Consider the following 20,000-nt stretch of genomic DNA (forward strand, 5'->3'; position numbering starts at 1 on the left):
CCACCGTATCCGGCTAATTTTTGTATTTTTAGTAGAGACGGGGTTTTACCATGTTGGCCAAGCTGGTCTTGATCTCCTGACCTCAAGTGATCTGCCTGCCTCAGTCTCCCAAAGTGCTGGGATTACAGGCATGAGCTACCATGCCCAGCCTCCCTTCCACTTTAGTTATTATTATTATTTTCTAAATAGAGTCTTACTCTGTCGCCCAGGTTGGAGTGCAGTGGTGTGATTTTGGCTCACTGCAGCCTCCACCTCCCAGATTCAAGCAGTTCTCCTGCCTCAGCCTCAGGAACAGCTGGAGTTACAGGTATGCACCACCACACCCGGCTAATTTTTGCATTTTTAGTAGAGATGGGGTTTCACCATGTTGGCCCGGCTGGTCTTGAACTCCTGACTTCAAGTGATCCACCTACCTCGGCCTTCCAAAGTGTTGGGATTTTAGGCATGGGCCACATGCCCAGCCAAATGAGGAATCTTGAGAAAACTTGGCAGTTCTATACATTGCTGTTGTTTTTATTCCCTTTTCTACCCGCTTCTTTTCCCTACATCATTCTTCATTCTATTTCCATTTACATGACAAATTTTGTTACTTATTTAATTATTCCCAGACTAACATTTGAGCTAACAGTAAGAAAACCTTCTTTTTAGTGTTATCTTTCCCTTCTAGTGGACTAATACTTTCCTTAGGTACCTTACCCTTCCTTTAAGCACACGGCAATAAGAACAGTTTTCTCAGCCAGTCATGGTGGCTCATGCCTGTAATCTCACCACTTTGGGAGGCCAAGGTGGGTGGATCGCTTGAGCCCAGGAGTTCAAGACCAGCTTGGGCAACAAAGAAAAACTCAGTTGCTAAAAAAAAAATTTTTTTTTTTTCCTCTAAAAAGCATTTGGTTACCTTATGCATTTCAAGAACAAGTACTTCCTAATAAATGTTTAAAGTTGACCTTATTCCATATTTTGAGCAATTGACTTATATCCATGCACACTTGCTTACCATTTCCTCAACTCAATTTGTATATAGTTTCCTGTCCAGTATAGTTTTCACTAGCTACATGTGGGTATTTAAATGTAAATTTGTTAAAATTAAATGAATTTAAAAATTCATTTTCTCGGTTACACTAGCCACATTTCACATACTCATTAGCCACATAAATCTGGTGGGTACTATAGTTGACAGTGCAGACACAGAATTCCTTCATCATCACAGAAAGTTTTATTTACTGGCACTGCTACACTGTTTGACTTATTCCTACTCGTGGGGCTGACATTTGAAATTATTGTAAACCATTCCTTGTTTTACAAACTTATCTTTTTTTTTTTTGAGACAGAGTCTTACTCTGTCACCCAGGCTGGAGTGTAGTGGCACGATCTCAGCTCACTGCAGCCTCTGCTTCCTGGGTTCAAGCGATTCTCATGCCTTAGCCTCTCGAGTAGCTGGGACTACAGGCATGTGCCACCATGCCTGGCTAATTTTTGTATTTGTAGTAGAGATGGGGTTTTACCATGTTGGCCAGGCTGGTGTTGAACTCCTGACCTCAAGTGATCTGCCCACACTGGCCTCCCAAAGCACCAGGATTACAGCTGTGAGCCACTGCATCTGGCGTATAAACTTACCTTTGATGGACTCTTGTTAGTGGTCATTGTTGCAGAAATCTTGCAATGCCCCATAGAAGTGTTTTGTTTGTTTGTTTGTTTGTTTGAAGAGATGGAGTCTCTCTATGTTGCTTAGGCTATACTGACTCCTGGGCTCAATGAATCCTCCTGCCTCAGCCTTCCAAGTAGCTGGGACTACAGGAGTGCAATACTGTGCTTGGGAGAAGTTTTAAAATTGTTTTTGGCAGTTTTGTGTGGCAAATATAAAAGTCATTTTAAGCTGAAATATTTTAAGTCAGCATCCTATTTATGTTTTAAACACATAATATATTCACATGATAATTTTAAGCAAGAATAAAGGATATACAGTGAAAAGTAAATCTTCTCATGTCTTCCTCTCAGTTGTCCTTGGAGAGAGGCATGTACTGAAACAAGGTTCTTTATATGTTCTTCTAGAGTTTTTATCTTATAAGCATATGTGTGCCTGTCTTCACTTCGGAAAATGTAAGTGGTAGCATCCTATGCACACCTTTTATCATGTGTGTGTGTGTCAGGTCTTAAGTCTGTATGATTTGTGTTTTCACATTAATGTATTTTGGAAATTATTCCATGTGGGTACTCGTAAATCTGCCTTATTTTTATTGCATAGTATGTCATTATGTAGGTGTATTTTAACTTATCTACTCATCTTCTATTGAATATTTAGGCTGATTCTAACATTTTACTATTGCCAAATAGATTACAATGAGTATCTTTATTTTTTGCAAATGTGCAAGTATAGCAATGTGAGTAGTAGTACTGGGAGAGCACAGGTCAGTGCTTTTTAGGACTTTTGATAGATTCTGCTAAATTGCCCTCCCTAGAGACTTCCAAATTACACGTTTACCTGCAGTGTATGAGAATGTGTGTTTCTCTGTCCTTCATCATTACAGTTTATCATAAAACTCATTGTAGAGCAGTATTATTAAAGATTGTAATAAAAAGTTTATTTTATTAAATTTTGGCTGGGTGTGGTAGTGCATGTCTGAAGTCCCAGCTACTCCAGAGGCTGAGGTGGAAGGATGGCTTGAGCCTGGGAGGTTGAGGCTGCACTATGTTGCCCAGGCTGGCCTTGAACTCCGGGGCTCAAGTGATCCTTCTGCCTTGGCCTCTCAAGTGGGGGGATTACAGGCATCAGCCACTGTACCCAGCCAGTAATGTACTTTCTGTAATGGAAATAAATTAAGAGCTTTGAGTATAGCTATTCTGAGTTAAAACCTTATCTGTATACTTTGGATAAAAATATCTGAGCTAACATGTACTAAAAAACCTGAGCTTAGTTGGAAGACTGCTTCACTTTTGCATGAAGTTAGACCCTGAGGTAATCAGAGCAATCTGTAAGAATAACTTCTATGCATTAGTAATAAGTTGTCACAAAAAGTAAGAGAAAAAAAATATCCCATCCACAGTAGCACAGAAGTATAAAATATCTAAGAATAGGCCAGGCATGCTGGCTCACGCCTGTAATCCCAGCACTTTGGGAGGCGGAGGCTAGCGGATCACTTGAGGCTAGGAGTTGGAGACTAGCCTCGCCAACATGGTGAAAACCTGTCTCCACTAAAAATACAAAAATTATTTTTAATTTTTTGTGTGTGCCTATAGTCCCAGCCACTCAGGAGGCTGAGGCACAAAAATCGCTTCAACCCAGGAGGTGGAGATTGCAGTGAGCTGAGATTGTGCCACTGCTCTCCATCCTGGGTGACACAGTGAAACTTTGTCTCAAAAAAATAAAATAGTTAAGAATAAAGCCACATGAGATATGAAAGCATGAAAGGCAGAATATTATAAACTACATGACCTCAAATCCTTGTACTGCAAAAGCTTAGAGATACTAACCAAATATATTAAATATCCCATCAAGGATATAATTTAGCTCCCAAGGAAGTAAGGCAGCTCTCCTGTGGGCTAAAATGGAAAAGAATTAAAGAACTAATGCTTTAAGAACATGGGAGATGGTGGAGGAGCAGTTGTTAATGACCTGTTACTCCTAGTGGAATAGCCTCCCACCCCCTAAGAAATAGCCCAGCTAATTTATGCTGTTACACCTAGATTTGAGTTCCAGACCTTGAGCTGTGGGACCTTGGGTAAGGCCTCTTTGCATTCCAGGTTTCTCACCTGCAAAATGGGGAAATGATAGTACCCACCTTTTCTAGTGGCTGTATAGGTTAAGTTAAATGGAAATAACACACTATATATTGAGTGCTGTGTTCCAGGGCAGTGCCCTAAGTGGTATGTATAAATTCACTTCTCTTCATAAGCTGGACTGAATTGTGATGCCCTCCACCACATCCCTATGTTGAAGCCCCAGCTCCCAATGTTATGGTATTTGTAGATGAGGCCTTTTGGAGGTCATTTGGTTTAGATGAGATCATGAGGGTAGGGCCTTCATGATGGAGTTAGTACCCTTATAAGAACAGCACCAGGCCTTTTGTACTCCTTTCCCTGTCTCCCCTGCATCTGGTATCGGGACACAGTGAGAGGGCAGCCATCTGCAAGCCAGGAAGTATGAGCCCTTACTGAGGGACAAAATGGGCTGGCATCTTGATCTTGGACTTTACGGCCCCCAGAACTGCGAGAAGTAAATTCTTGTTGTTTAAGCCATTCAATCTATGTTGTCTTATTAAGGCAGCCTGACCTAATACATAAGGCAGCAAAGGCATTCTTACCATAAAGACATAGGTTATAATGGCTTCCTGGTGACAAGAGACAAGGTAATGAGTCAGATAGCTGAAAATAAGATCCTTGTTTCCATAAAGCTAGGATTCTCAAAGGGTCATATGCTCAGTTAAAGCCTGGTCTAGAAGATATTCACGGGAAGATGAAAAGCAAGTTTATTCATTGTAGTCTGAGTTCTGGGTGGATGGGGGAAAAAATGTCTGACTTGAGTATTCATAACCATAGACTTGTTCTTATGAAAGTCTGAGATTCAAATTTGTTTGATTTACATGGTTCAGCAATCCCTAAGCCAAGAAGCTACCCCAAAAAGACAGTCCAAAGCTAGAAAACAACTTTGGGCCACACTCTCACATCAGGTTACACAAATTTCTGTGGATAGAGCTATACTTTATATGAGTTCATAATGCAAAATTATAAAACCTACAAAAAAAAAAATCAACCAGAGTGCCATGATACATGACATAGAACATAATCAGACCTTCATTAATTGGTGATAGCCAGCTGCATATAAATCAAAATGAGTATGAAATGATTATAGACGTTTAAAAAGGAATTGAAAACGTAAGGATACTATATTTAGAAAAAGGACGAGCTGGGCACGGTGGCTGATGCATATAATCTCAGCACTTCGGGAGGTGGAGATGGGTGAATCACCTGAGGTCAGTAGTTCGTGACCAGCCTGACCAACACAATAAAACCCCCTTTCTTCTAAAAATACAAAAATTAACTGGGCGTGGTGGTGCATGCCTGTAATCCCAGCTACTGAGGAGGCTGAGGCAGGAGAATCACTTGAACCTAGGAGGCAGCGGTTGCAGTGAGTAGAGATCACACCACTGTACTCCAGCCTAGGCAACAGAACAAGACTCTGTCTCAAAACAGACAAACAAACAACAACAAAACAAAACAAAAAAAACCTAGGTATATTTGGAAAAGAACTAAAAAGAAAAAATACTAATAGAAAAAATGTCATTAAAGTTAAAAACTCAAGGGAAAAGTTAAACAAGTTAAGAGTATTACTGAATTTTTGAATGTATACTAGAAAGAAATTGCCCATTATATAACAGAGGGAGAAAGAGAGAGGCTGAGTGACATTGCAGATAAAATGAGAAAGTCCAACATAGTTAATAGAAGTTCTTTAGGGAGAGAAAAAGGAAAAGAGAGGAGAGGCAATATTTAATGAGAAATGACTGGACTTCGTAAAGTTAATTAGAAGAAAAGACAGATTATCCACAAAGGAATGACAGATTGATTTAAGACTGTAATAGTAACAATAGAGATCCTGAGAGAAATTACTGTCTATCTAGAAATTTTTTACTAGCTAAATTATTCAAAATTGAAAGTAAAATAGACATTTCAGACAAAAATGTGAGAATGTAAGCTCAATGACGAAAGGGATTTTTGTTTCTCCACTGCTCTATCTCTAGTAACTTGAACAATCCTTGACACGTAGTAGGCATTTAGTAAGTATTTGTTGAATAAGTGAAAAATTTTGAACAGTCTATCACAGTTGCTTCTGGAAGAGGGAAATTGAAATGAGAAGGAAGGATTGAGATACAAGAAAGACTATTGAGTAAAACAGTTGTTAAACATGAGTAAATGTAAATAAATGTACTTTAACGGTGGCTCATGCCTATCATCCCAACACTTTGGAAGGCTAGGGTGGGAGGATAGCTTGAGATCAAGAGTTTGAGACCAGCCTGGGCAACATAGTGAGACCCTGTTTCTACAAAAAATTTTAAATATTAGCTAGGTGTGGTGGCACACGCCTGTAATCCCAGCTACTGGGGAGTCTGAGGTGGGAGGATTATTTGAGCCCAGGAGGTCAAGACTGCAGTTAGCCATGATCTCACCACTGTACTCCAGCCTGGGTGACAGCGTGAGACTGTCGCAAAAACAAACCAAAAGATAAATAAATATACTTTATAAAACTACTGTAATTTTAATTGTGTCTAATATATTACAGTTTTACAAGCAAGATGAAAATAAAGTTCCTGACAACAATAGGATGTAAAGCAGAAAGTAGAGATTGTAGTTAAAGTAGTCTAAGGTTGTGTTTTTTTTTTCTGGGAAGAATTTAGAGATGTGGTTTAGTTAAAATTCAGATGTAATAATTTCAAGGGTAGGGTTTTTATTTTCTGGACTATGACAAGCTAGTTTTCTGAGGAGACTATTCTCATTCTAGTACACCTGAATACACTGTTGACAGGGACAAAATGAAACAATTTTTTTCCTACATAGTTGAATTCTTGGAAGGCCAGAAACAATAAGAAAACAGATGAGCAGGTGCTAAAGTCAGCATTTGCCTGTTAGCATCTTCTGATTCCTGGTGTCTGTGAGCCTGAGTTTTAATAGTAATAGAGGGAACTTTACCTAACTTATTTTATGATGATAGTAATTTAATATTACTATCACCAGACAATAATATTTTTGTAAAGAAATACTAAGGCCATTTTCAAGCCTAAATAAAGGACCAAAAGTCTTAAAGACATTGTTAAAATGTATCTAGCTTTATATAAACCAATAATACAGCATTATCAAGTTAAGTTGATTTTAGGAGTAAGAGTGGTTTATCATCTGAAAATCTGTTAATGCATCTATTAATCATCTAAAATCCATAACATTAACAGACTAAAGAGGAAACATCCTGGGATCATCTCAACAGATGCAGAAAAAGCATTTGATAAAATTCAGTCAGCATTCATGATAAAAATTCATGGTAAATTCAAAAGGGAGCTTTCTTTTCTGGACCAGGATGGATTGTTCTGTATTGCTCCTGCTAAGTATAGCTCAAAACCCTGGACACTGTACGTAAAACAAACACAAGAAGAGTTTGAAAGGTAAAGAGAAGACGACAGACCAGCTAGGGGTTTCACAACCCATGGAATGACATAGCAGTGAGTTCCCTGGGCTTGCTTGCTTGTTTGTTTGCCTCATATATCATGGGTGTTGGATCAACTGGCAACTTAGTCAGAAATGACAATGGGAATATACACCCCAAGAAAGCCAAGAACAGACTTTTCTCTTTAAAAGATGGGGAAAGGCCGGGCGCGGTGGCTCAAGCCTGTAATCCCAGCACTTTGGGAGGCCGAGACGGGCGGATCACGAGGTCAGGAGATCGAGACCATCCTGGCCTACACGGTGAAACCCCGTCTCTACTAAAAAATACAAAAAAAAAAACTAGCCGGGCGAGGTGGCGGGCGTCTGTGTTCCCAGCTACTCGGGAGGCTGAGGCAGGAGAATGGCGTAAACCTGGAAGGCGGAGCTTGCAGAGAGCTGAGATCCGGCCACTGTACTCCAGTCTGGGCCACAGAGCCAGACTCCTTCTTAAAAAAAAAAAAAAAAAAAAAAAAAAGATGGGGAAAGAGGAAACCTAGCAAGACAGAAACTTTTGGACAATAACCACTCTACTCTAGCCACATGCCATGGAAAGACCATGGCTCCTCCCCTTTACTAACTCCCGTTAGCCGCTATTAATGATAGATAAACTAGAAATTTGAAAAATATTTAATCCACAGGAAGGCAAGGAAAAGAAAGCGGAAAATAAAATGTCAGACTTAAGCCCTAATATTTTAATAATTACGTTAAATGTAAATAGTCTAAACACAAAAATTTAAAGATAATTGGCAGAGTGGATATAAAAACATAATCCAACTACGTGAGTGACACACATTCAACAACTTGGCATTATGCTGAGTGGGAAAAAAACCAATCTCATAAGGTCATATTCTGTATGATTCTATGTGTATAATATTTTGCAAATGACAAAATGATGGAGATGGAGAACAGATTAATGGTTCCAGTGGTTCGGGATGATGAGGGAGGGTGTGGGTATGACTATAAAGTGGTAGCAGGCGGGAGATCTTCGTGGTGGAATATTTTACATCTTGATTGTGGCAATAGTAACATGGGTCTACATATGTGGTAAATAGCACAGACACTATGCACATACATCAGGTTTTTTCTTTTTGATATTGTACTATAGTTATGTAAGACTTAACTATTGGTGGGAACTAGGTGAAGGGTTCGTAGGACCTCTCTGTACTATTTTTGCAACTCTCTCTGATTATTTCAAAATAAGCTTTAAAGAAACATAGCAAACATCATAGTCAATATTGATTTATTGAAAGTATTTTCTTTAAAGTCAGGAACAATACAAGGATGCCTACTATCATTACTTACATTCAATAGTTTACAGACAGTCCTAGCCTATGCAATAAGATCAGAAAATAGTTAAGGCTGGGTGCAGTGGCTCATACCTGTAATCCCAGCACTTTCGGAGGCTGAGAAGGGAGGATCACTTGAGCTTGAAAGTTTGAGACCAGCCTGAGTAATATAATGAAACCTTGTTTCTATAAAAAATAAAAAAATTAGCCAGGCGTGGTGGCAGGTACTTAGTCTTAGCTACTCAGGAGCCTGAGCCCTGGAGGTGGAGGCTGCAGTGAGCTGTGTTTGCACCACTGCGCTTCAGCCTGGGTGACACAGCGAGATCCTCAAAAAAAAAAAAAAAAGATTTTAAGTATGGAAAGAAAGAAAAAATTATAATCTGTAAGGGAGTCTGGGCAATGAGTATCTGGCATTTTTACTTTCTGTTATATATTGTGAGATAGGCTCTTTCTCTTACCAGGTTTTCTCTGAAATAGATGATTTCTAGTCCTAAGAGCCAAGGCCAAAGAAGTAACGAAAACGGTAACATGTCCACACACTAGAAGACTAGAAGACTTATCAGTGAAAAATATACTTCATGGGATGGCAAGAAGCAACATAGGATTGTAGTTGACAGGCAGCTACTATTATTATTTTATTATTATTATTTTAATTTGACTCTTCAAAACTCTTATTTGTGTGAGTCTAGATCTGTTAGAAGGTCACCTGTGAAAAAGGACATATGGGTGTCCAAGCTGATCTGATTCATACAGCTCAATACATTTATTTATTAATTTTGAGAGAGAGTCTGGCTCTGTCACCTAGACTAGAGTGCAGTGGCGTGATCAAGGCTCACTGCCACCTCTGCCTCCCAGGCTCCATTTTTATTTATTTGTTTATTTTTTAAAAATTAATTAATATTTATTTATTTATTTATTTGTAGAGACAGGGCCTCACTATGTTTCCCAGGCTCATCTCAGGCTCCTGGCCTGAAGGAGTTCTCCCACCTTGACCTTGGAAAGTATTGGGATTATAGGCGTGAGCCACCACGTCTGGTTAAGTGGTCAGTTTAGAAATGTACAGAGTTAATGTTCGTGTTTGTTTTGTTCTTCTTTTTCTTTCTTTCTTTTTTTTTTTTTTTTTTGAAACGGAGGTTTGCTTTTGTTGCCCAGGCTGGAGTGCAATGGTATGATCTTGGCTCACTGCAGCCTCCGCTTCCCAGGTTCAAGTGATTCTCCTATCTCAGTCTCCTGAGTAGCTGGGATTACAGGCATGCACCACCACGCCTGGCTAATTTTGTATTTTTAGTAGAGACGGGGTTTCTCCATGTTGGTCTGAAGGGATGGCCTATCCCTCCACACCTGTGGGTGTTTCTCGTTAGGTAGAACGAGAGACTTTTGAGAAAAGAAATGAGACACAGAGAGAGAGTATAGAGAAAAAAAAAGTGGGCCCAGGGGACCGGTGCTCAGCATACAGAGGACCCATGCCGGCTCCCATCTCTGAGTTCCCTTAGTATTTATTGATAATTATCTTTACCATCTTAGAAAAAGGGATGTGGTAGGATAATAGGATCATCACAGGGAGAAGGTCAGCAGTAAGACATATGAATAAAGATCTCTGTGACATAAGTTTAAGGAAAAGTGCTGTGCCTTGATATGCATATGGAAACATCTCCATAAACCTTTTTAGTGCATAAAGAGCAGCATTGCGCTAGCAAGTCCCACCTTTTGCCCTAAGGAGGTTTTCTCCTTTCTCAGTAAACAGAACATACAATCGGGTTTTACACCGAGATGTTCCATTGCCCAGGGACGGGCAGGAGACAGACGCTTTTCTCTATCTCAACTGCCAAGAGGCTTCTTTCCTCTTACACTAGTCCTCCTCAGCATAGACCCTTCACGGGTGTCAGGCTAGGGGATGATCGGGTCTTTCCCTTCCCAGGAGGCCATATTTCAGACTATCACATGGGGAGAAACCTTGGACAATACCTAGCTTTCCTAGGCAGAGGTCCCTGCGACCTTTGGCATTGTACGTGTCCCTGGGTACTTGAGATTAAGAGAATGGTGATGACTTTTCACAAGCATACTGCCTTCAGGCACTTGTTTAACAAAGCATACCCTGCACAGCCCAAAATCCGTTAAACCTTGAGTCACCACAGCACATGTCTCTTGCAAGGACAAGGTTGGGGGTAGGGTCACAGATTAACAGCATCTCAAATACAGAACAAAATGGAGTCTCTTATGTCTACTTCTTTCTATATAGACACAGTAACAGTCTGATCTTCCTTTTCTTTTCCCCACATTGGTCAGGCTGGCCTCAAACTCCCGACCTCAGGTAATATGCCTGCCTCAGCCTCCCAAAGTGCTGGGATTACAGGTGTGAGCCACCGTGCCCAGCCAGTATTTGTGTTTATTTTTCATAGCGTCAGGGAACTGAGTGAGAATCAAAATCTGGAGGAGAGTTTAGATTTTTCTTCATGGTTAAATTAAAAAAATTCTACAGAACAAATATATTTAGTGTGTGTTAGGCTGATGGCCTTAGATTTCTGTACACTCGACATTGGGGAGAAACCTCATTGGCAGCAGAGTGGCTAGTGGTACCAGATAGAGGTCCCTTCTTTGGTCCCTTGAGTGCAGAGCCTTTGCCCTGGTTGTTCCCTGCTTTCACCATTAGGAGAAGCCATTTGACTCATGGCTGGCAGATAGCACACCAGTTTCAGTACCTTGCTACATTTGTAGAAAACCAGTGTATAAACAGTAAGGTATAGACAAAAATTGTTTTCTAACAGTGGGTATTTGAATATTAAGTGTTTGGGTGAGGGAGAAGGGACAAGATGGAGGAAGATGAACAAGATGGCACAGTTCCTGTTGCTTCCGGGTTCTTCATCACCAACTTTCCCGCACCCGGGAAAGTGCAGACCAACCAAGCATGCGCCATGTGACGTCGATCTGAGAAAACCGAAACTTACCCGGCCAGGCCTACGGAGACGCCCCCATCACGCCCTTATCCCGCCCTCCCCCGCCCCCCAGCTTCCAGTACTAATGCATAAAGGTCCGCCTCCGGCAGAGGCCAGCGTGACTTCCCTGGCCCCATACCTGAGGACTGGAGAACCTCGCCTGAGAGTGTGTGCATATTTGCAATAAAAGGCTGCCGCTTTCTTATGTACCTTGGCCTCATGTTTAATTATTTAGCTCTCCTAAATTAAGTATTAAATTAAGACATTAAGATGTAGTAAATTAGCCAGGTGTGGTGTCATACACCTGTGGTCCTAGCTACTTGGGAGGCTAAGGCGGGAGGATTGCTTGAACCCTGGCGGTCAAGGCTGCAGTGAGCCATGATTGTACCACTGCATGCCAGCCTGGGTGACAGAGTAAGACCCTGTCTCCAAAAAAAAAAAAAAAAGTGAAGACATTGTTTTCTTTAAATTTTCAAACTTATTAAAAAGAACAGAGAATAATATATTGCATACTCATGTACTTGCCACCTTGATTTAACAAATGTTAATGATTTGTTACATTAATCAAGATTTTAAAAAATAGCATACAGTGGATAAAGTTGAAATTTTCTTTATTGTCTCAATCTCTCCCAAGTTGTAGTCACTCTCAAAGTTGGTGTGCATTCCTTCCTTTTAGGATGATTATTATTCTAAAATGTGTGTATTTGTCTATTTGTCTGTCGTGCAGATATTCATTCTCTTATTTTTTTGAATGTTTTAAAGCTTTAGTGTCACATTTAGATATTTAATCCATTTATAATTCATAATTGTGTTAGCATGAGGTAAGGGCTTAATTTTGTCTTTTTGTATAAATAACTCATCATTACTAGTTTTGTCTTTAGCAGAGTTTGTTTATGCAGGTATAAGCAAATTTGAACATATATTTTTATTCGTTCTCCCCTTTGTATTCTTTAATTTTTAATTTTAGGGTACATAATACTTGTATATACTTATAGGGTACATGAGATATTTTGATAGAAGTATACAGTGCTTTGTCACATCAGGGTAAATGGGGTATCTATCACCTCAACCATTTATCCTTTATTTGTTTAACAAACAATCTAATTATATACTTTTAGTTATTTTAAAATGTACAATAAATTATTATTGACTGTAGTCCCTGTGTTGTGCTGTCACATACTAGATCTTATTTATTCTAACTATATTTTTATACCCATTAATCATCCCCACTTCCCCTCCAACTACTCTTTCCAGTAGCTTCTGTTATCGGTAGTTCTGCTGTTTCCATGAGTTCAATAGTTTTAATTTTTAGCTCCCACAAATAAGCGAGAACATGTGAAGTTTGTCTTTCTGTGCCTGGTGTAGTTCACATAACACAATGACCTCCAGTTCCATCCATGTTGTTGCAAGTGACAGGATGTCATTCTTTTTTACGGCTGAATAGTACTCCATTGTGTATATATAGCACATTTTTGTTATGAACACTTAAGTTGCTTCCAAATCTTGGCTATTGTTAAATGGTGCTTCAGTAAATGTGGGAGTGCAGATTTACTGATTTCCTTTTTTGGGGTATATACCTAGCATTGGTATTGCTGGATCATATGGTAGGTCTATTTTTAGTCTTTTGAGAAACCTCCAACTATTCTCTATAGTGGCTCTAATAATTATATTCCTACCAACCATGTGCAAGGGTTCCCTTTCTCCACATCTTTGCCAGCATTTCTTATTGCTTGTCTTTTGGGTAAAAGCCATTTTAACTGGGGTGAGATGATACCTCATTGTAGTTTTGATTTGCATTTCACTGATGATCATTGATGTTTAACACCTTTTCATGTACTTGTTTGCCATTTGTGTGTCTGTCTTTTAAATTTTTATTTATTTATTTATTTTGAGACAGAATCTTACTCTGTCACCCAGGCTGGAGTGCAGTGGAGCAAATTCAGCTCACTGCAACCTCTGCCTCCCAGTCTCAAGTGATCCTCCCATGTCAGCCTCCTGAGTAGCTGGGACCACAGGTGCATGCCACTTCACCCGGCTAATTTTGTGTATTTTTGGTAGAGACGAGGTTTCACCACATTGCCCAGGCTGGTCTGGAATTCCTGAGCTCAAGCAATCCACCTTCCTCGGCCTCTCATAGTGCTGGGATTACAGGCATGAGCCACCATGCCTGGCCTGTCCATCTTGTTTTGAGAAATATCTATTCAAGTCTTTTGTCTGTTTTTAAATTGGATTATTAGATTTTTTTCCTATTGACTTGTTTGAGCTCCTTATATATTCTGGTTATTAATCACTTGTCAGAAGAATAGTTTGCAAATTACTTTTTCCCATTCTGTTGGTTGTTTCTTCACTTTGTTGATTGTTTCCTTTGCTGTGCTGAAGATATTTAACTTGATGTGATCCCATTAGTCCATTTTCGTTTTGATTGTCATGGGGTATTCAGATCATAGCACATTCAAATCATAGCACTAGTTTGTACAATTTTTTTTCTTTTAAACTTCATGCATTTTGCATACAATTTAAGAAATCTAACCCAGGGTCACTGAGGTTTTCTCCTATGTCTTCTTCCAGATATTTGATAGTTGTATCTCTCACATTTAGTTCTATTCCTATTCCTCATTTCAAGTTTTGCATATTGTGTATAGTAAGGATAAAATAAGCAAATATGTATATGCACTTGCATATGAATATCAAATTTTTCAGTACCATTGTTAAAAAGATTATCTTTTCCCTCAGTTGAATTGCCTTGACAATTTTGTTGAAAATCAGTTGACCCATATGTGTGTGGGTCTGTTTCTGAACTTTCTATTTTCTTTCATTGATCATTATGTCTTTTTATGCCACTACCACACTGTCTTAATTCCTGTATCTTTATAATATAACTTGAGATCAGGTAATAAAATTACTACAACATCCTTTTTCCCCCAAAATGTTTTTTGGCTCTTCTGTTCCTTTGCGTTTTCATATAAATTTTAAAACCAGCTTGTCAGTATCTAAAAAAAATGTCTGCTAGAATTTTGATTGGGTTTGTCTTGAATATGTAGATTAATATGGGGAGAATTGTCATTTTAACAATAGTGAGTCTTCCAAACATTGACCATGGTATATCTCTTCATTTAGTTAGTTCTTTGATTTCTCTCCTCAGTGTTTGTAGTTTTTAACTTACAGGCCTTACATTTCTTCTGTTAAATCTATTCCAATAATTTAATATTTTGGGAGGATGCTGTTGTAAATAGCATTTTTTAAACAGGAAAAAATACATATAAATATTGTTATTACATGCACATGTGCACATGGGAGTCAAGCAAGATATAAATACTCAGAGAAGGATAAGATGGTTCATGCTTCTATACCATCTTTTGGGGGCCAGATGGGAAGGCCATTTTTTGGATACATAATAACTGTACATATTTATGAGGTACATGTGATATTTCTGTACCTGCATACAATGTATAATGCTCAACCCAGGGTATTTAGGATATCCATCACCTAAAATATTTATCACTTCTTTGTGTTGGGAACATTTCAAATCTTTTCTTCTAGCTATTTTGAAATATGCAAATTATTGATAACTATAATCACCCCAGTCTGTGATCACACACTACAACGTATTCCTTCAATATGACTGTATGTACGCATTAACCAACCTCTCTTCACCGCCCTTCTCCCCCTTCCCAGCATCTGGTAGCCATCATTCTACTCTCTGCCTCTAGGAGATCTCCTTTATTTTAGCTCTCACATGAGTGAGAACATGCAAAATTTGTCTTTCTATGCCTAGCTTATTTCACTTAACATGATGCTGTCCAGTTCCATCCATGTTGCTGCAAATGACAGGGTTTCATTCTTTTTTTAATGGTTGAATAGTATTCCATTGTGTGTATATACCAAATTTTCTTCATTCATTTGTTGATCGACACTTAGGTTGATTCTATATCTTGGCTATCATGAATAGTGCTGCAGTAAACATGGGGATGCTAATATCCCTTTGATATACTGACATCCTTTCCTTTGGATAAATATCCAGTAATGGGATTGCTGGATCACGTGGTAGTTCTGTTTTTAGTGGTTTTTTTTTTTTTTGAGAGGGAGTCTCGCTTTGTCGCCTGGGCTGGAGTGCAGTGGCCGGATCTCAGCTCACTGCAAGCTCCGCCTCCCGGGTTCACGCCATTCTCCTGCCTCAGCCTCCTGTGTAGCTGGGACTACAGGCGCCTGCAACCTCGTCCAGCTAGTTCTTTGTATTTTTTAGTAGAGATGGGGTTTCACCGTGTTAGCCAGGATGGCCTTGATATCCTGACCTCGTGATCCACCCGTCTCGGCCTCCCAAAGTGCTGGGATTACAGGCTTGAGCCACTGCGCCCGGCCTGTTTTTAGTTTTTTTGGGAAACCTCCATACTGGTTTCCATAAGGGCTGTACTAATTTACATTCCTGTCCACAGTGTATGGGAGTTCTCTTTTCTCTCCATTCATGCCAGCATATGTTATATTTTGTGGTTTTGGTGATAGCCATTCTAATTGGGGTGAGATGATAGCTCACTGTGGTTTTGATTTCAATTTTCCTGATGATTAGTACTCTGAGCAGTTTTTTCATATATATTGTTGGCCATTCTTTTGAGAAATGTCTCTTCAGATCCTTTGTCCACTTTTTAATGGGATTTTTTTTTTTGCTCTTGATTTGAGTTCCTTATATATTCTGCATATTAGTCCTTTGTTGGATGAATAGTTTGCAAATATTATCTCCCATTCTGTAGGTTGTCTCTTTATTGATTGTTACTTTTGCTGTGCAAAGGCTTTTTAGTTTTATAAGGTCCCATTTGCCTATTTTTATTTATTTCTATGCATTTGAAGTCTTAGCCATAAAATCTTTGCCCAGACTAATGCCCTAAAGTGTTTCCCTTATGTTTTCTTCTAGTAGTTTTAATGTTTTGGGTCTTATGTTTAACTCTCGAATTCATTTTGAGTTGATTTTTGTGATAGGTGCCCAGTTTCATTCTTCTGTAATATTCAGCTTTCCTAACACCATTTATTGAAGATATTATTCTTTCCTCTGTGTTTTTCTGGTACTTGTGTTGAAAAATCAGTTGGCTGTAAATACATGGATTTATTTCTGGGTTCTCTATTCTATTCCATTGGCTTGTGTCTCAGTTTTTATACCAGTAGTAACCTGTTTTGGTTACTATAGCTTTATGGTGTATTTTGAAGTCAGATAGCATGATACCTCCAGCTTTGTCCATTTTACTCAGCATTACTTTGGCTATCCAGGGTCTTTTGTGGTTTATATGAATTTTAGGATTGTTGTTTCTATTTATGTGAAGAATAGCATTGGTATTTTGATAGGGATTACATTTAATCTGTAGATTGCTTTGGATAATACAGTCATTTTAACAATATTCTTAGAACCTATTTGCATAGTATGTTTTTCCATTTGTTTGTGTTCTCTTCAATTTCTGTCATCAGTGTTTTGTCATTTTTGTTGTAGAGGTCTTTCACCCTTGGTTAAATTTATTCCCAGGTATTGAATATTTTTTGTAACAATTGTAAATGTGATTACTTTTTTGATTTATTTTTCAGCTAGTTATTATTACTGATTTTTGTAGTTGATTTTGTATTCTTCAACTTCACTGAATTTATTGATCAGATCTAAGAGTTAAAAACACACATTGGAGTCTTTAGGTTTTTCTATATATAAGATCATGTCATGTGCAAAGAGGGACAATTTGGCTTCCTCTTTTCCAGTGTGGTTGCCTTGGATTTCTTTCTCTTGCCTGATTGCTTTGGCTAGGACTCCCAGTACTAAGTTGAATGAGAGTCGTGAAAGTGGGACATTTCTACTAAGCCAGACAATGGCAGAGCAAAAAAAAAAAAAAAAAAAAAAAAAAAAAAAAAAAAAAAAACTACAGGCAAATACTTCTGATAAACATAGATGCAAAAATCGTCAACAAAATACTAGCAAACCAAATCAAGTAATATATCAAAAAGATAATATACCATGATCAAGTGGGATTTATCCCAGGGATGCAATGATGGTTCCACATATACAAATCAATAAATACGATACATCACCTCAACAGAATGAAGGACAAAAACTGTAAGATCATCTCAATAGACATAGAGAAGGCATTTGATAAAATTCAGCATCCCTTCATCATAAAAAAAAAAAACTCTAAAAAAATTACACATTAAAGGAACATACCTCAACATAGTAAAGACCATATGTGACAAACCCATGGCTTACATCCTCCTGAATGGGGAAAAGCTGAAAGCCTTTCCTCTAAGAACTGGAGAAAGACAAGAAGAGCCCAGGTTTCTTGTGTTCTTGTTTTTTATTGTTGTTGTTGTTTTGAGACAGGTCTCACTGTGTCACCCAGGCTGGAGTGCAGTGGTGCTATCTCAGCTCACTTCAACCTCTGCCTCCCGGGCTCAAGCGAGTCTCTCACCCCAGCCTCCCAAGTAGCTAGGATGACAGGCATGCGCCACTACACCCAGCTAATTTTTGTATTTTTAGTAGAGATGGGGTTTCCCATGTTGGCCAGGATGGTCTCGAACTCCTTAAGTGATCCACCCACCTTGGCCTCCCAAAGTGCTGGGATTACAGGTGTGAGCCACCATGCCCAGCTGAATGTTTCTTTTCTTCTTATATTGATATTTGTGTATGTGTTGTAATAATTCCTTCTTTTAATGTTATGGATTGGCTTTTTTAGGGAAAGGCTTTTTTTTCTGTAGATGTATCTATATTGTTGCTGGGAGAAGGTGCTTTGGCTTTCTGGGTGGGTGCAGTAGTGTAGTCTCTGTATGATTTCTTCACTTTTATTCAGACTAGTTTCCTGGCTCTTCAGTGGTGTAGGCTGCAATTGTTAGTGGAGGCTGTGACAAGACTTTGCTGGGGACTGATATGCCAGATGGGCTGGTCCTCTGGAATCAGTAGTAGCAGTGGCATTTTAGGAATGCCAGTCTTTGGGCTCCCTTGGGCCTCCAGGTGGTATGCTTGGGTGCTGGCAGTGCCAGTGGCCGACCAAGTGGATGGCTCCTTGGATCCCCTGGGTGACGTGTGAGTAGTTGACGGTGGTAGCAGTGGTGTGTCAGTCCTTGCACCACTCAGCAGCATGTGTGGCTTTTAGTGGTGGCAGCAGGCTTGATAGGCTAGTCTCTAGACCTCCAGGTGGCATGCAGTGATGGGTGGCACTGGTGGCAGGATAAGCTAGGTTTTGCTCTGGAGAACTGTCCTGCAGACTGTAGAATGTTTACCAGCATCCTGGTTCTTTAGCCAGTAAATGCCAGTAACATCACATGGGAACTTGTTAGAAATACAGTTTCACAGGTCCTGCTGCACTCCACTGAGTCTAGAAACCAAGGTGATGTGGCCCAGCATTCTGTGCTTTAACACCCCTCAGGTGATTTTAATGTATGCTCAAGCTTGAAATACCACTGCCTTGGTAGATTACAAGGTTCCCCCTGCCCCAGAAAGAACCTGTATTAGTCAAGGTTCTCTAAAGGGACAGAACTGATAGGAGATATATATATGTGTGTGTGTGTGTGTGTGTGTGTGTGTATGAAGGAGAGTTTTTTAGGAGAATTGATGTGTGTGTGTGTGTGTGTGAAGGAGAGTTTTTTAGGAGAATTGATGTGTGTGTGTGTGTGTGTGTGTGTGAAGGAGAGTTTTTTAGGAGAATTGACTCATATCATCACAAGGTGGCCCACACTAGGCCATCTGCAAACCGAGGAGCCAGGAAGCCAGTCCAAGTTCCAAAACCTCAAAAGTAGAGAAGCTGACAGTGCAGCCTTCAGTCTGTGGTCAAAGGCCCAAGAGCCCCTGGCAAAGCACAGGTGTAAGGTCATGGGTTTTAAATAAGGAACATTTGTAACTTAAACCTTCAGAAGACACCTCACATGAAACTGGCTGCCTCCACAGGAGTAACTTAGATCTCTCCACCTTGTTGTTAGGAACCTGGAACAGAGATTTTTGCATTGGATATGAGATTAGATAGACTTTTAAGGGCTCATCTGACTCTCTGCCTTTCAAGCTTTAATCGGAAGTCTCAGCTTTTTTTCTCCAGTTTTAGATTTAAGAATCTAAACCTAACTTGAACATTGGTACATAATGCCTAATAAATGTTGCTTAAGTAAAATGAACTTGGAAACATTCTTCATGGTATCCTCTTTTTTCTCTTGCAGTTAAAAGGGCCAAATTCCAGGGTTCACCAGGTAAGGCCAGCCTTCTATTATGTCTTTTCCTCTTGTATTTGCTGTTATTTCAAAGCAGTTTAAAAAAGTTATTAATTCATTGATCAAATTCAGTAATTTAATTCATTACTTCACTAAATTAATTCATGAAATCATTAATCTAGTGAAAAATTAGTTTTCTTACCTCTTGGCTAACCCAATTCTACTTCTCAATAATAATTATATATTTAGAGGTTTTGATATACCTTTTCTGACTTTTTCTCAGAAAAAAGTCTGAAATAGTATAAAAGGATAAATATTGACAATTAGTGGAAAAAAATTTTTTTTATACTTTAAGTTCTAGGGTACATGTGCACAACGTGCAGGTTTGTTACATAGGTATACATGTGCCATGTTGGTTTGCTGCAACCATTAACTCGTC

At 39.2% G+C, this 20,000-nt stretch overlaps 1 protein-coding gene across 2 annotated transcripts in view; it reads left to right on the plus strand.

The window, feature by feature from the left end:
* UNC13B (unc-13 homolog B (C. elegans)) overlaps nucleotides 1-20,000 on the plus strand; it is a 252,964-nt gene that overhangs the window by 49,966 nt on the left and 182,998 nt on the right. For both annotated transcript variants that reach the window (XM_011980107.1, XM_011980108.1), the window contains exon 2: nucleotides 19,571-19,600. In XM_011980107.1, coding sequence (XP_011835497.1) covers nucleotides 19,571-19,600 — 30 coding nt within the window. The remainder of the gene's footprint in view (nucleotides 1-19,570; nucleotides 19,601-20,000) is intronic.

This window comes from Mandrillus leucophaeus, unplaced genomic scaffold, assembly GCF_000951045.1.
Source record: "Mandrillus leucophaeus isolate KB7577 unplaced genomic scaffold, Mleu.le_1.0 Scaffold208, whole genome shotgun sequence".
NCBI lineage: Eukaryota > Metazoa > Chordata > Mammalia > Primates > Cercopithecidae > Mandrillus > Mandrillus leucophaeus.